The 14,600-nt window shown below is 50.7% G+C and overlaps 3 protein-coding genes across 5 annotated transcripts in view; 2 read left to right on the forward strand and 1 right to left on the reverse strand.

Moving 5' to 3' along the window:
* Positions 1-426: 426 nt before the first annotated feature.
* Positions 427-4,101, forward strand: THPO (thrombopoietin). Its single transcript, XM_021692556.1, has 5 exons — positions 427-460; positions 700-827; positions 1,115-1,201; positions 2,712-2,879; positions 3,122-4,101. Exons 1-5 carry the CDS (start codon positions 448-450, stop codon positions 3,701-3,703), a joined length of 978 nt encoding a protein of 325 aa, XP_021548231.1. The 5' UTR covers positions 427-447; the 3' UTR covers positions 3,704-4,101.
* Positions 4,102-7,131: 3,030 nt separating this feature from the next.
* POLR2H (RNA polymerase II, I and III subunit H) lies at positions 7,132-13,627 on the reverse strand. 3 transcript variants are annotated; one of them, XM_044920015.1, is made up of 6 exons: positions 13,464-13,627; positions 11,879-12,017; positions 9,457-9,540; positions 9,280-9,373; positions 8,650-8,733; positions 7,132-7,492 (listed from the first exon to the last, which is right to left on the reverse strand). In XM_044920015.1, exons 2-6 carry the CDS (start codon positions 11,949-11,951, stop codon positions 7,375-7,377), a joined length of 453 nt encoding a protein of 150 aa, XP_044775950.1. In that variant the 5' UTR covers positions 11,952-12,017; positions 13,464-13,627; the 3' UTR covers positions 7,132-7,374. The 3 variants fall into 3 exon arrangements, with proteins under 3 accessions (XP_044775950.1, XP_021547976.1, XP_044775951.1); XM_021692301.1 differs by lacking the exon at positions 13,464-13,627 and having other exon boundaries at positions 11,879-12,152; XM_044920016.1 differs by lacking the exons at positions 8,650-8,733; positions 13,464-13,627 and having other exon boundaries at positions 11,879-12,152.
* A 444-nt stretch (positions 13,628-14,071) lies between these two features.
* The window catches only part of CLCN2 (chloride voltage-gated channel 2), a 14,329-nt gene continuing 13,800 nt past the window's right edge, over positions 14,072-14,600 (forward strand). Inside the window, exon 1 of the mRNA XM_021692604.1 lies at positions 14,072-14,143. Within this exon, the coding sequence (XP_021548279.1) occupies positions 14,072-14,143 (72 nt within the window). The remainder of the gene's footprint in view (positions 14,144-14,600) is intronic.

Consider the following 14,600-nt stretch of genomic DNA (forward strand, 5'->3'; position numbering starts at 1 on the left):
TCCTATTCCCTCTCCCCATCCCAGATTTTCTCTAACCAAACCGAGGTTGCTCAGAATTTGAGACCAGTTAAGGTTGTGTGTGTGTGTGTGTGTGTACGCGCGCACGCGCTTGCGTATTCCATCCTGCTGCTCTCGGCAGGGGCAGGGGCACCAGCCCCACATCAGACTCACTGAGGAACCCTGACAAAGAGGAGACACCACATGCCGCAGTCACAAGGAGACCTGGGAGCAGTCAGAGCGCTAGCAGTTCCGGGCTGGTCAGCATCTCATGCCCTCCCAGCAGCTATTCCTGTCACTTGCAGGATAGATTCCAGACCCTCTTCCTCAGCCCACCTGTGCCCCACCGTGCAAGAAGTGCCGGAGCCCAAGCCGCCTCCATGGCCCCAGGAAGGAGTCAGGGGAGAGGCCCCATCCAGGGAGCCGCTCCTACCAGACAGCCTGGCCAGAATGGAGCCGACTGGTAAGAACACACCTGCAGGACCTAGGGCCAAATCACAGCGGGGTTAAAGAGGAAAGAGAAAGGAGATGTGCTGCCTCCAGGGTAGAGGGCGGAGGGAACCCAATCTCCCAGGATTGAGGCCTCTGAAAGGTAAATTCCCTGGATTTCAGGTCTGGGTCCTAACTGGGAATTCCTGGACTACCACCTGACAATGATTTCTTCCTTATCCACCCTGTCAACCTCACTTCTCCTCATCTAAGAACTGCTCCTCGTGGTCATGCTTCTCCTAACTGCAAGACTGGATCTGTGCCTCCCGGCTCCTCCCGCCTGTGACCCCCGTCTCCTAAATAAACTGCTTCGAGACTCCCATGTCCTTCACAGCAGACTGGTGAGGATCTCCCAGCACTCTCCCCTCTGTCCATTAACTCATCAGATACCCCTCCTCCCATCATTCCCTCTCACCCCCGGACCGATCACTGTTCTTCCTATATTGTCCTTGGTAAGACCGCCACCTCCCCATCACCACTCCTTGATGAGGATGATGATTTGCAATCTAGTCCACTTTTAAAAGCTCTAGTCTGGACATATATTACTCCTGGTCACTGGGTCACCACCCCCCCTCCTTTATTTGAGCTCCCTTCTCCACCCCACCCCACCACCAATCTTTTTCACTAGAACCAGTGTCCAGACGTTAACCCTTTGTCCACACCTGTCCTGCTGCCTGCTGTGGACTTCAGCTTGGGAGAATGGAAAACCCAGAAGGTAAGAAAGCCATCCCTTCCTTTGGTTTCCCTAATTCCTGTCTTCATCAGTTTTCTACTGCTTTCCATGGATTCTTCAAAATTCCTAAGCTTCCTAAAAATATCTCACCTTGGGCTTGGCCACCCTAACCTAATCTACATTCCTCTATGATGATATCCTCTGGACAAGATGGCTTGCAGTCCCAGTATGTGAAAATAGATTCAAAGCTGAACACCCAGAAAAGCTGGATGGAAGTCTCTCACAGCCATGCCTTTGACCTATTCCCATGCAAACTTCTTAAGCTGGCATGAAGAAGTAAGACTGATCTGTCATCCCCAGATGACACAAAACTGGGAAGCAGAGGTAAAATAGCAAAAGATAGAATCAAGATTCACATTGCTGAAAAGCTAGATCAAAAACAAGGTAAAATTTAACAGAGATATACAAAAAATTCTACATTTACTCAAAATAATCGAGTAAAGTCCTATTCCAGCTTTCAGGCCATAATGCCCCCACTTCCCCTTATATAAACTTCTGGCCCTAGAACTTACTATGAACAAGATCTGAGAGGATTGAGTTGACCTCAGACTTAGCAGGTAATACTATTAAAGCAGCTATTTTAAAAGCTAGTGATTCTAGGTGGCTTTAGATGTTTAGCATCCACCTTGTGGAAATATTCCTAAAAACCTTTAAGTGGCCTGCACTTAACAGTACTGAGTTGAGTACTGGATACCTTCCTCTAGACACATGCTAATTTATTCAGAGGGACCATATTAAACTAGCATGTGTCCAGAAGGAGGAAGCAACCTGAACAGTGAGAGGTTAGAAAACACATTCTGTGAGGAATGGCTTAAAAAAAAAGAAAAAAGAAAAAAGCCTGTCTGATGAGCTTGGAGAAAAGTTGTTAAGTCTTGTGGTATAATTGGATGTGCTTTAGTCTGAGGCTCGGGAAACCTCCGGGGAGGGAGCACTCCTTGCAAGGTCAGCTCTTCTACCCTCAAGATCCCTAGAATCCCCTTTCTTCCCTCAGGTCGTGGGGTGGGGTGGAACTGGGCCAGGGATGAAGGGCAATTCCTAGGGATCCCTTGCAGTTCCAGCTCTGCCATTGATCACTGTAAGCCCCTTTCCTTCATCTTTATGATCTTTGTGATGGTCTCATCTCTCCGTTAAGTTTTTAAAAAACCATGATTCTAGGATTTTGTAGCAGAAAAAGTAGATTGGCAGCACTAGAACCGAGGGGTTAAAAACTATAATAGCGCAGATTCCAACGTAGAGTAAGGGGGAAAAAGAACTTTTCTGACTGAAATTAAGTGGAAGACCAGGCTGGGTTACCGGACACTGGAGTTATTCAAGCAGAGGCTGATGACCAATTGCCGGGAGACTGTGAAGGAATTCCTGGGCTGGGTGGGACCTTGGTCCTGTCCAATTCTCAGCTCCTATGATTCATTCCGCTGGCTACTCCTAGGGGTCCCCACCCGCTATTAGCATGCCCTTTGAAGTAGGCCGCTTCTCCCTTCCATCTCTCTTGCAGGAGAAGACCAAGGCACAGGACATTCTGGGGGCCGCGGCCCTTCTGCTGGAGGCAGTAATGGCAGCACGGAGACAACTGGGACCCACCTGCCTCTCATCCCTCCTGGGACAGCTTTCCGGACAGGTCCGTCTCCTCCTTGGGGCCCTGCAGGGCCTCCTTGGAACCCAGGTAAGTAAGTCCTGAGTCAAGGGGACGACAGAAACTGTCCTTTGCTGACTCAGTCCCTTTAGAAGACCTGAGGGAAGAAAGGCGAATTCTGGGAATCCTGAGGGTAGCACAGCTGACCAACTAAAGAGTGCTCCCTCCCAGCCATAAAGTCTGGGTGCTGGCACCTTATCTTTCCCTGGAGACGAGGGACGGCATGATATCCGGCCCAGGTCTCTGGCCTCAGGCCCATCCTCTGCCCTCAGCTTCCTCCACAGGGCAGGACCACAACTCACAAGGATCCCAGTGCCATATTCCTGACCTTCCAACAACTGCTCCGAGGAAAGGTGCGCTTCCTGCTGCTTGTAGTAGGGCCCACCCTGTGTGTCAAGCAGGCCCTACCCACGACAGCTGTCCCAAGCAATACCTCTCTATTGCTCACACTGCACAAGCTCCCAAACAGGACTTCTGGATTGTTGGAGACAAACTCCAGTGTCTCAGCCAGAACTACTGGCTCTGGACTTCTGAAGAGGCTGCAGGGATTCAGAGCCAAGATTCCTGGTCTGCTGAACCAAACCTCCAGGTCCCTAGACCAAATGCCTGGACACCTGAACAGGACACACGGACCCTTGATTGGAACTCATGGACTCTTTCCTGGACCCTCACCCATGGCCTTAGGAGCCCCAGACATCCCTCCGGGAACTTCAGACATGGACTCCCTGCCCCCCGACCTCTGGCCTGGATATTCTCCTTCCCCAACCCATCCTCCTACTGGGCAATACACACTCTTCTCTCCTTCACCCACCTCGCCCAACCCCCCGGGGCCAGCTCCAACCTCCATCTCCTGACCCCACTGTGACAGCCAACTCGACCAGTCCTCTTCTAATTGCAGCCTACCCTCACTTCCAGAATCTGTCTCAGGAGGAGTAAGGTACTCCAGCCCTGCCAGCATCAGCACTGTCTCCATGTAAAGTTCCCTTTCCAGGAGGGGAGGCCCTGGGAGTCAAGTTATACCAGATTTCCTGCTTTCACCTGAAACCCAAAGCCCTGCTAAAGGGGGATACACGGGACAGAAAAGGGGATCATTTTTCACTGTATATTGTAAAACTTCAGAAGCTATTTTTTTAAACTATCAATAATATTCACCAGAGCAGCTAGTTATCTTTGGTCTGTTTTCTGCACAAATTTACAACTTACTAATTCTCTACGTGCTCTTTTGCATACAATTCTGCAAAAGGCTGGACCAGCCTGACTTCTGAACAGGGTAGAGACTGACCTTATGTTAGAAAACAGGGGGGAAAAGCTTTGGTTTTCTACTCAGAACTAAGGTTAGTCTCTTTATCCCCTTCACTATCATTCTCAGTGGGACTCTGATCTCCTTTTCTAAGGAGATCCTTACTCTTGAAAAATGAATGAGAAGTAGTCTCTTAGAAGGGCTGTCTTTACACAATCAACAAAACTGAGCCTATATAAATAAAGAATAAATAAGAATACCCAAAAGCTAACTGAAAAGCAAGGGAAAAAAGTTCTTCAGGGGGCAATAGATCTCCCCCTTCCCTCCCCTCCAAAAAGTTAACAGGAAGCCTCGGAGAGCCTCACACCCCAGGTAAGGCCCTGCAGACAGTTCAGTCAAGACAAAACCTGGATGGGACAGCTGAGCAAACAGCGAGAGCTTCAGCAGCTCAGCAGGAAGCTTCACCAGGCACGGGTTCCTGCCTCCCTCCTGTGGAGGTCAGGGGGAAGTGCAGGAAGTGGCAAGAGTCAGTCTCCCAGGGCTCACACAGCGGGAGGGACAAGTACAAGTTGAAGGCTCATTTCCCAATTCCCAGAAGTCCACGGTATCTAAAAAGCAGCCCTATGTGACCACCATGAACTCTGCTAAGAATTCTCTGGAGAAGAAGCCCGGCTTATGGGGCTTTGCAAATAAGTGCCACCGTGGTGCTTAGGAAAAGGTTTATGTTGCCCCAAACAAAAACTCCATTGCAAAGGTCAACCCTACAGCTAGAGGCTCCTGTAGGAAAACTAACAGAAGCTTTTTCCTCTTCCCTCCCCTCTCAACTCCCCAAAGGAGAGGAAACACTACCATGTAGGTAAAAAAGCCAAGATCCCAGAGTTCCAAACACTGCCACAAATACCCCAGGACCAGTAAAGAAGAATGAAAGCCAGTGTGCCAAGAGCCTTATGTAGGTTACCTTTTATAGTGCTCACACACCTCTATCAGGCTGGGGATGCTATCAGTCTCAGAGAAGCCAGGCACGCTCTCAGTGCTCACACAGCCTGTGAGCAAGAAGAGAAGAAACAGCCTGAGCTGACTAGCGCCCATACGGTCCCTAGTGTGGTGCACTGTCCAATAGATCACTCAGTGATTGTGCTTATTAGAAAAGATGTCCAAGTCCTGAGGGAGGAAATACATCAACAATTAAAGAGTTCTGAGTAGAAAACCAAAGCTCTTGGACGGGGTGACCAATTTAGACATCTCCAGGTGTCCTCCTTTCCCATCATGGATGGAACTGTTGCCATGGAGAAGGAATCGACAAATGCACAAAGCTCAAAAGTGTTGTTCAGATCTCAGAGGGTGTCAGTTTTTGCATGGGAGAAAACAGATGTTCCACACTACCAATTCCAGCATGCTGTCAAGAGAACGGTAAGTGGAAATTGTAATCTACTGAAATACCAAACTAGGCTAAATGTAATAACCAAATGAAGAACTTTGTGGCCCATGAAAGAGTTAGCACCCGGGACAAGATATGCCAAAGGGACCAAAGGCAAAGGCTTCAGGGTTCTCAGCACAGTCAGATGAGACACAAGGACAGCAAAACAGCAAGAAGTATACAGCCAGTAAGTTCCAGGCATCCAGGATTGGCATTTGACCTATTTTAGGGCAAATGCAAATAACTCATGGGCTTTTCCAGTGTGAACCAAGCTGTCCCTATTGAGAATCTAACCCTTCCCAAAACTTCGTCAGGCTGATTCTATCCCTTCTTCCCTGTCCACAAAATGCAAAAAACTGTTACAACCAGAACACCCTTCTATCCGACTGCATGCCAGTTCTCTTCTGCCATGGGAAGAAGGTTATCTATTACTGGGAATTAGGTTCTCCGACTCTAACCTAAACCCATCCTTCTCAAACACCCCCAAAAATCTGACTCCATGTAAAAGTTCTAGGAGTCTACAAAAATTCATCCCAACCCCCACTGCATCTTCTATCCCCCCCACATAGTAAACCAAAGAAACACCTTTTCCTCCCCGCCCCGCAGAGATCATTCATTTTCAGCCCATTTCCCTAAATACTATTTCTAACACCTCATGTAAAGACCTGAAAAGGATGGGGAAGGAAACACCCCTGGGCATCCCAGCAGGGGGACAGGCTCCCCAGGCAAAGCCAGGAGATCAAAAGAGAAAACTCCTTAATACACACTCGCCATCTTTCTGGATTGCTACCCTGAATTTCCCAGGGGAAATCAGAGTCCAGGATACTTTCTCAGAGACCTCGAATGCCAGACTGAAGAGCCAGCTCATATGCTGGAGTCCTAGTGAGCATCACCACTTCCTCAATTTGGTTCTTGCCCAGTTTTAAGTTAGTGACTGTAGTCAGGCTGCTCCATTGTCCTGGGTACTGCCACTGGACTGCCAACCTCATTGGTATTGCTGCCCCGTCCACTGCACTGGTCTGTGCAGCAGCTGCCTGTTCAGTGTCACTGGTGAGAACCCCCACCCCTACCCACTTACCCTCCCCTCCAGGTCGCCAAGGGAATGTAGAGCAGACACCTAGCTCCTCCACCTGTTCCTACAATCACCAAATCTGCTCTTCCTACTCTCCTCGTAGTCAGGTCCCAAGCCGGCATCTAAAAGCCTCCACCCAAAGCTTCCACAAAAATGAACATTTCCAGGCTGTGCAAGTGACTCATTCAAATCAACGTGATCTGACTTCCTAAGAGACTGAAAGTGTTGGAAGGACACAAGCAGGGCTCCTTGCCAATTCAAAATTCTATGCCAAATGGGTGGTATCTTCCGGGGCTGGGGTGCCCTCAAGAGCCAAAAGCACAATACTCTCTCTCCCAGAGAGAAAATCACATTGGAGAATAAATGTTGGGGATAGTCAACCAGGAGGCTGAGATAACCCTAAACCCAGATACCAAAAGGTCAGAATAGATCCTACATTGACATGTGATCATCTGGCTGTGGGCCAGAAATACAATATACCACAGGCAAATTGGAAAAAAATGATTTTAGAGTAATGGAAAAGATTTTTTTTTTTTTAAGGTGGGAAAAAGAGTCTGAAAAAGTAAAGTTTAATTAAAAAATCATATACACAAACAACTTCTGATTCCTTTTAAGCCCTCCCACTGGGTCTTTCACAGGCAAGTTTCCCATTGAGTCCAGACCACCTAAAGATGCACCCCCAGTGGCCAGCCAGCCAGCCCTTCCTGAACAGGTGGTCAGTAGTAACTGCTCCTCAGGCTCGAATGGATGTCCAAGTCCTGAGTGACTAAGCAGCAAGGTTGGCTTCCTGGGTGCTTCAGAAGGCCAGTTTCTTCATCAGCAGATAAACTCTGGAATCCACTTCAAATCCATGCAGGTTGTTGGCATCACCCTGCAGCCTCATGAGCAGGCCACCATAGGACACATAGGCAGAGCTGAAACAGAAGGCCCCAGTACCATGAGTTTAAGCTCTGGAGCGGCAGCGACCTAATGGCTCTCCATCCCAGCTTAAGAAAAAGAGGTACCCTTCTAGTGTTCTGTCATTAGGAACCAAAATTCAGACAAGGATGAATGCACAAATTTGTGCAAAGAAGTGTTCTTTTTATCAACAAGAGTGAAAAATGCTACACGCCCAGAATAATGGAAATGGTCAAATGAATTAAGATATATCCATTTACTGGAATGTTATGCAGTTATTAAAATGTTTAGGAGAGGGGCGCCCGGGTGGCTCAGTTGGTTAAGTGTCTGCCTTCGGCTCCAGTCACAATACCAGGGTCCTGGGATCGAGTCCCGCATCAGGCTCCCTGCTGCGCAGGGAGCCTGCTTCTCCCTCTCCCTCTGCTGCTCCCCGTGCTTGTGCTCTCTCTCTCTCAAATAAATAAGTAAAATCTTAAAAAAAAAAAAAAATTTAAAAAAAACGTTTAGGAAAAGCTTTAAACTGACATGGGGAAACCTGTTTTACATAACTTGAAGAAAAAGAGCAGAAGAAAACATTGTAATAAATGTGATCTCAAAGAAAAAAGTACACAGGAAAAAACCTAGAATATTTAAAAATGTTTATGTAAAAGATTCCCTCTGGGTATGGAATTATAGGTGACTTTTTTTGCTTCTTCACATTACTTCTCTGCTTTTCAAATTTCTTACAAGGGGCACATATTGTTTTAATAAAATTTTAAAGAAGAGAAAAAATAGTTGGGCAGGGAAACCAAAGAACTAGGGATTGGATTCCAGAGTAGCAAAACACACGCACAAATAAACAAAAACAAAAAAGCCTAGCAGTTTAATCAGTTAATGCTGCATCTAGTTCCTGGGGAAGAAACCTTCCTTTGCACTTCACATAGCAAGATCATCAGTTTCTCATTTGGACCCTTGGGCCCCGAGGTCCTGACAAAGGGCCAAGTGAGCAGCCTACATTTCAGACTGGAAACTGTTCCCACAACAGTTTCTTTCTGGGTCCCACCTAGGTCTGAGGTGCTTGGGGAGAGAGACCCAACCCAGGAAACATGAAGCACGGCCCAGATTTTCAGAGCAGAGCTCAGGTTATCAGCACGGGGCTGGGGGGCAAGGATTCTCCCAAGACCCTGGAACTTACAGACGCGTTGCTGCTTCAGTAGAAGTTTCGTCGCCCTCAATTCTGTATACTTTCCCATACATTACGTACTCAAACTGGTCGGCCCTGTGGAACAGTGGTGGCAAGGTTATTCTTCAAAGTAGTTAACAGTAATAAGAAGCCCTTTAAAAACGGTAACTGGTAACTAAGTGTCAACAATCTAACAGACGTTTTCCAAACACAATGCCATTTAGTCCTCCCAGGGACTCTTTGAGCAAGGTGTGACCATCTGTACTTTCCTGACGGGGAAATCGAGGCTGCAAGAGGTTAAGGCTATTCAATAAGTAAGTGGCAGGGCTGAGACTGGAACTCTAGTGGAGTTCCAAAGCCTTTCCATCACACCAAACTCCCTCCGAAGATGCAAGGCTCACACAGCCTGGGTCACTCAGTGGTCATCTCCTCAGCGATTAATAAGCTACAACCCACAAGCATGTCATCACTGCCCTGGATAAACACCTGGCTGTTTGAATTCTTAAGTGCAGCAATTTCCTTAAGGTTGCTCAGATTCTACTGATAATCATTTATTCCACAAATTAAATAAGGATCCTTCTATACCACTCATCTACTTAGTCCTCAGGCATATTTCAAGTACTCCCTTCTTCACTTCCTCACCTGGAAGGTCTATCATCTGTGGGGTTGTATTCACCGTCATCCAGGGTACCATCTTCATATAAGGTACTGGCTATGACCAACCGGAACTTGTCACCTGAAAATCATGGCAATATCTGAGGCTGAAGAACAGCTGAAATGAAAAAAAGCCTCCTGCAATTGTCTGTGTTCAATACTTACCCAAGTCCACAGGGTAAATCTGAATGTTTACATCTAAGATCAGGTCCATCTTGAAAGATTCACTCTCACAATGTAGTCGAGACACTGGAGGGAAGTAGAGAAAGAGTGGCGTAGGTAATTGCCAGGCCCAGGGCAGACCCTGCAGACCCCACTCTGGAGGATTATATGTAATTGAACACTCATTCTAACCCAGTCTGCATCCACTAGCCTCTCATCTGCTCCCAAAGAAGTGCAGACTCAATCAGAACCAGAAATGCCAGGAGGACAGGGGAGAAAACTATGGCAAGTGGACAGAATCTCAGAAAAGAATCACAGGTCCTCTGGCAATAAATAATATCCAGGTTCTAGGCCTGCCCAGGTGATTAAGAAACAACCTGACTGAATGGCTAAAATTAACAAGTCAGGAAAGGACATATTGGCGAGGATGTGGAGAAAAGGGAACCCTCCTACACCGTTGGTGGGAATGCAAGCTGGTGCAGCCACTCTGGAAAAGTATGGAGGTTCCTCAGAAAGTTGAAAATAGGGGCGCCTGGGTGGCTCAGTCATTGGGCGTCTGCCTTCGGCTCAGGTCATGATCCCAGGGTCCCGGGATCGAGCCACGCGTCGGGCTCCCTGCTCAGCAGGAAGCCTGCTTCTCCCTTTCCCACTCCCCCTGCTTGTGTTCCCTCTCTCGCTGTGTCTCTCTCTCTCTCAAATAAATAAAATCTTTAAAAAAAAAAAAAGTTGAGGGCGCCTGGGTGGCTCAGTTGGTTAAGTGACTGCCTTCGGCTCAGGTCATGATCCTGGAATCCCTGGATCGAGTCCCGCGTCGGGCTCCCTGTTCGGCAGGGAGTCTGCTTTGCCCTCTGACCCTATCCCCTCTCGTGTGTTCTCTCTCATTCTCTCTCTCTCAAATAAATAAATAAAATCTTTAAAAAAAAAAAAAAAAGTTGAAAATAGAGCTACCCTACAACCCAGCAATTGCACTACTGGGTATTTACCCCAAAGATACAAATGTAGTGATCCGAAGGGGTATGTGCACCCCAATGTTTACAGCAGCAATGTCCACAATAGCCAAACTATGGAAAGAGCCAAGATGTCCATGAACAGATGAATGGATAAAGATGTGGTATATATACACAATGGAATATTATGCAGCCATAAAAAAAAAAAAAAAAACCTGAAATCTTGCCATTTGCAACGACATGGACCGAACTAGAGGGTATTATGCTAAGCGAAATAAGTCAATCAGAGAAAGACAAGTATCATGTGATCTCACTGATATGAGTAATTCTTAATCTCAGGAAACAAACTGAGGGTTGCTGGAGTGGTGGAGGGTGGGAGGGATGGGGTGGCTGGGTGATAGACATTGGGGAGGGTATGTGCTATGGTGAGTGCTGTGAATTGTGTAAGACTGATCAATCACAGACCTGTACCTCTGAAATAAATAATGCATTGTATGTTAAAAAAATAAAAGAAGAAGATAGTAGGAAGGGAAAAATGAAGGGGGGGCAAATTGGAGGGCAAGACGAACCATGAGACACTATGGACTCTGAAAAACAAACTGAGGGTTTTAGAGGGGAGGGGGGTGGGGGGATGGGTTAGCCTGGTGATGGGTATTAAAGAGGGCACGTATTGCATGGAGCTCTGGGTGTATACGAAACAATGAATCATGGAACACTACATCAAAAACTAATGATGTACTGTGTGGTGACTAACATAACATAATAAAATTAAATTAAAAAAAAAAAAGAAACAACCTGACTTTGGGCAAGTTACTCATTCATCCAAAGGTTTTGTCTTTCTGTGCCAGGTTCTGTGCTGAGTGGATTATCAGTACTCCTAAGAACTGGTGTTTGTCTTGAAGAACGTCTCAGTCTCCAGGCAAAGGAAGAGACAGACACCAAGGAGGAATGATTACTGATCAATGACAGAATGAAGAGCTGTATAGCAAGCAGGCAATTCTAACTCTGAGAGGACGTCACAAAGAGCTAAAGATTCTTAGGACAATACAAGAATATAGGCTCTGAAGTCGGAATTACTCACTGTGCAGCCTTGGGTAAGTTACTTAACTTCTCGGAACAAAATGGATTAAGACACCAACTACCTCATGGTGGCTCTTGAAAGGAACAGGTAGGACAAAATGTATGTAAGGTGCACGAAACAGCGCCTACCACAGAGTGGGGAGCGATCAGAAAAATGCAGTTTACCAGCACCATGAGAAAAGGCCACCCAGGCACAGGGCACAGCCTGTGTGAAGCCAGGCCGAGTTCCGGAGTCTCCGTGTTCCCATCTATACAATGTTTCCCGAGGGAGATTCCTATATCAGGAACTGCCTGTAGGGGCAGGCCACGTGGGTTGGGTGGACAAAGGGCCCAGGGGCGTGTCCCCGAGGCGGTTAGCCCCTTCCTCTAAACCGCCCCTAAGTCTACGTACACCTTACCTCGGTCAAACTTCTTGCCCTCCGGGTCAATGTCTTTCACATCAAAAATATCCTCAAACAGGATGCCCGCCATGGTGAGGTGGCCACGAGAGTAGCAGAGGGCTGGGAGCGGGACCACGCCTAGGGGTACGCGCTCCCCCTCGCGTGGAGAAAAGTAGAGAAGAGGGAAAAAGATAGTGCCTAGAGAGCGGCAGCAAGGAACTAGAACAACGCATGCCCACGGACATGCAGTAAAGCTACCACTTCCGCCGCCTGGCTCTCGGGGCTTCCTAACTTCCGCCCCTAATGATTCTTTCCGAGAGGCCTCAGGATTTAGGGCGGGTCTCAGGGCCGGATAACTCCGCCCCGGGGCGGGGACACGATTAGTTCCACCTCCGGCCGAGGTGGCGGGGTTTCTCGCTGGACGCTGAGGCTCTACTGCGCCCTCTTGAGAGTCCGGGTCGGGAAGATTGGAATGCACGGGGGCCTACCCCAGCCAAGGACCTTGATCCTTGGCCCAGAGAAGCCCGGCCCAAGCCTTACACTGCGGGTCTGCGTGCCCGCCGAGGGCACAGTCCGCGCCGAGGGCGGGCGGAACAGAACTCCGCCCCCAGCGCGCTGACCCTGCAGGGCACAGAGCCCCGTCCCCCCAGCTGGCACGGTGGCCTAGCCCGGCCCGGGCCGGACCGGCTTGGCCCTGCTGGCTGTCACCCGAGCCGGGTCCGTCCCGTTTGGGAATTTGCCATGATGTCACTATGGGGAAGAGGAAAGCCTGCACTTGTCCCCTCCCCTGGTACTGCACCCTCCCTACCACTGCCCTCTTCCCCTGGGCCCTACTCTTCTACTCCGCCTCTTCGGCCCGGCATTAAAGCCAACCATCACACTGCTCTTTTCCTCCTGAGCACTGGCCCTTCAGCTTGGGACTACCTGCTCCCCGACCACTGCCTTCTCCCTCCGGACGCTGATCTGTGTGCCCCTTCATTGGCACTGTCCTCGCCCACGGATACCAGCTCTTCCTTTATACTGCCCCTTCCTCTTGGGTGCTGGCTCCTCACACTGCCCCCTTTCTGGCACTGCCTCTACCTCCCACATGCCCCCTCATCCTGGTACTGCGTCCTCCCGCACACTCCCTGTTTCCTGGGCCCTGGCCTCTCCCCTAACACTATCTCTTACATTGCCCATCCACCCTGTGCTCACCCCACCCTCTGCTCTGTCCTTCTCCAGACCCTGATAGAGAACGCAGAGCCCCAGCAGGCTCTTCCCCCATAGTGGCGAGTCGTCAGTAGCTACTCAAGTTTCTCCTTGGGCCCTGCCAGGCAAAAGCGACCTCTGTACCCCCACGCCCATCTTCCAGGAGCGGCCTCGCCGGCACCTAGACATCTCTTCCCTGGGGCATCACCCTTTCACTTTCCCTCCCCACCTCCACCCGGGTACACCCCGCAGGCCGGGTTATTCCAGGTGCGACTTCCTAGGGGAGTCGCGGGGAAGAAAAGGAGGAGGGAAGAGAATGAGAGAGACCGAAGGTCTCAGTTCCGAGCATCACCTCCTCACCCCCGCCTTCTGGGCCTAGCGTCCCCCTCCGAGTCCCCCCAGCTTTGCTCCTCACCCTCGACAGAGCAGAGGGGCCTTGCCAGGCCCGTCTGAGCCGCCGACCCCTCCGGAGAAGCAAGAGAGGGCGCCACTCCTGAGAGACTGAGCCCAGAGTCTGATCTAGACGGCTCTGCAGCCCCGGGCCCCAGGCCCTACCGTCCCGGCATCTCTAGCCCCTCCTGCCCCGGCTCCCCGCGCGCCGCGGGCCGGGCCCGGCCCATCCACGTGCCAGCGGACCCGCCCCCACTCCGGCCCCCGGCGCCCCTCTCAGTCCCAGGCCTTCGCGCAGAGGGGGCGCCAGCTAGCACGTTCCAAGCGCCCCCTGCCGCCTCCCCGGAGCCTGGGCGGCGGCCCCAACGCAGCCCCCCGCCCGGCTGGGCCGGCCCCCGTGGATGGGCGGGCGGGCGGAGCGGCACGGAGGGCACCGCCCTCGGCCCGCCCGCCGAGGAGGGGACGCGAGCGGGAGGCTGAGCCAGCAGCGCCCGCACGGGGCCCGCTGCACTCTGCACTCGGCCGCCCGGGCGGCAGGGACGGGACCGGTGCCGGCGCGGGCTCTGCGGGCCGGGAACGGAGTCCGGGCCCGGGCCCGAGCCGCAGCGGGAGGCCAGAGGGCTGTAGGCAGAGATGGCGGCCGCGGGGGCCGCGGCGGCCGCGGAAGGGATGGAGCCGCGGGCGCTGCAGTACGAGCAGACCCTGGTAAGCCCGAGACGAGCCCTCAGGAGTACGCTCCCGGACCGCTGCTCCGGGTTACCCTTCGAAGCGCGAGGCCCGGGGGCCTACCCTAAGCCCGCCCTCGCCTTCTGAGCTGGGGAAACTGAGGCTCGAGGGCCTGAGAGGCTGGAGGGCTAAAGGGTGGAAAGCTGCATGCAGCTGAGGCGACGGGGGGAGGGGGGCTGCAGAGGACAAGGACTTCAGGTGCTTATCCCAGGTGTCCTTCCCTTTACCACACCTACATACACACGTTTTCTTTGCTCCTCCCCCTCACCACCTGGGCTGAGGTCTCAGCACCCCACTACCCCTCCCAGCACCACTCACACCCTTGAACTTTTTCTCTTTTCCCTCCCATTTCCACCATCCTAGACATTCCCTCTGTCCCCACTAAGTGCGTGGCACTGCGCTGGAAGTAGAAACAAGAGTGTGTAGAAAGATGTTC

This window comes from Neomonachus schauinslandi, chromosome 1, assembly GCF_002201575.2.
Source record: "Neomonachus schauinslandi chromosome 1, ASM220157v2, whole genome shotgun sequence".
In the NCBI taxonomy this organism is placed as follows: Eukaryota; Metazoa; Chordata; class Mammalia; order Carnivora; family Phocidae; genus Neomonachus; species Neomonachus schauinslandi.

Coding starts and splice junctions, on each gene's coding strand:
- POLR2H (XM_044920015.1), bottom strand. CDS start 11,951: ATGGCGGGCATCCTGTTTGAGGATATTTTTGATGTGAAAGACATTGAC. Junction 9,374..9,456: donor GATTTACCCTGTGGACTTGG/GTAAGTATTGAA, acceptor CATGATTTTCAG/GTGACAAGTTCCGGTTGGTC. Junction 8,734..9,279: donor ACAGATGATAGACCTTCCAG/GTGAGGAAGTGA, acceptor ACTGTTCCACAG/GGCCGACCAGTTTGAGTACG.
- THPO (XM_021692556.1), top strand. Junction 828..1,114: donor ATGTCCTTCACAGCAGACTG/GTGAGGATCTCC, acceptor CTTTTTCACTAG/AACCAGTGTCCAGACGTTAA. Junction 1,202..2,711: donor GAGAATGGAAAACCCAGAAG/GTAAGAAAGCCA, acceptor TCTCTCTTGCAG/GAGAAGACCAAGGCACAGGA.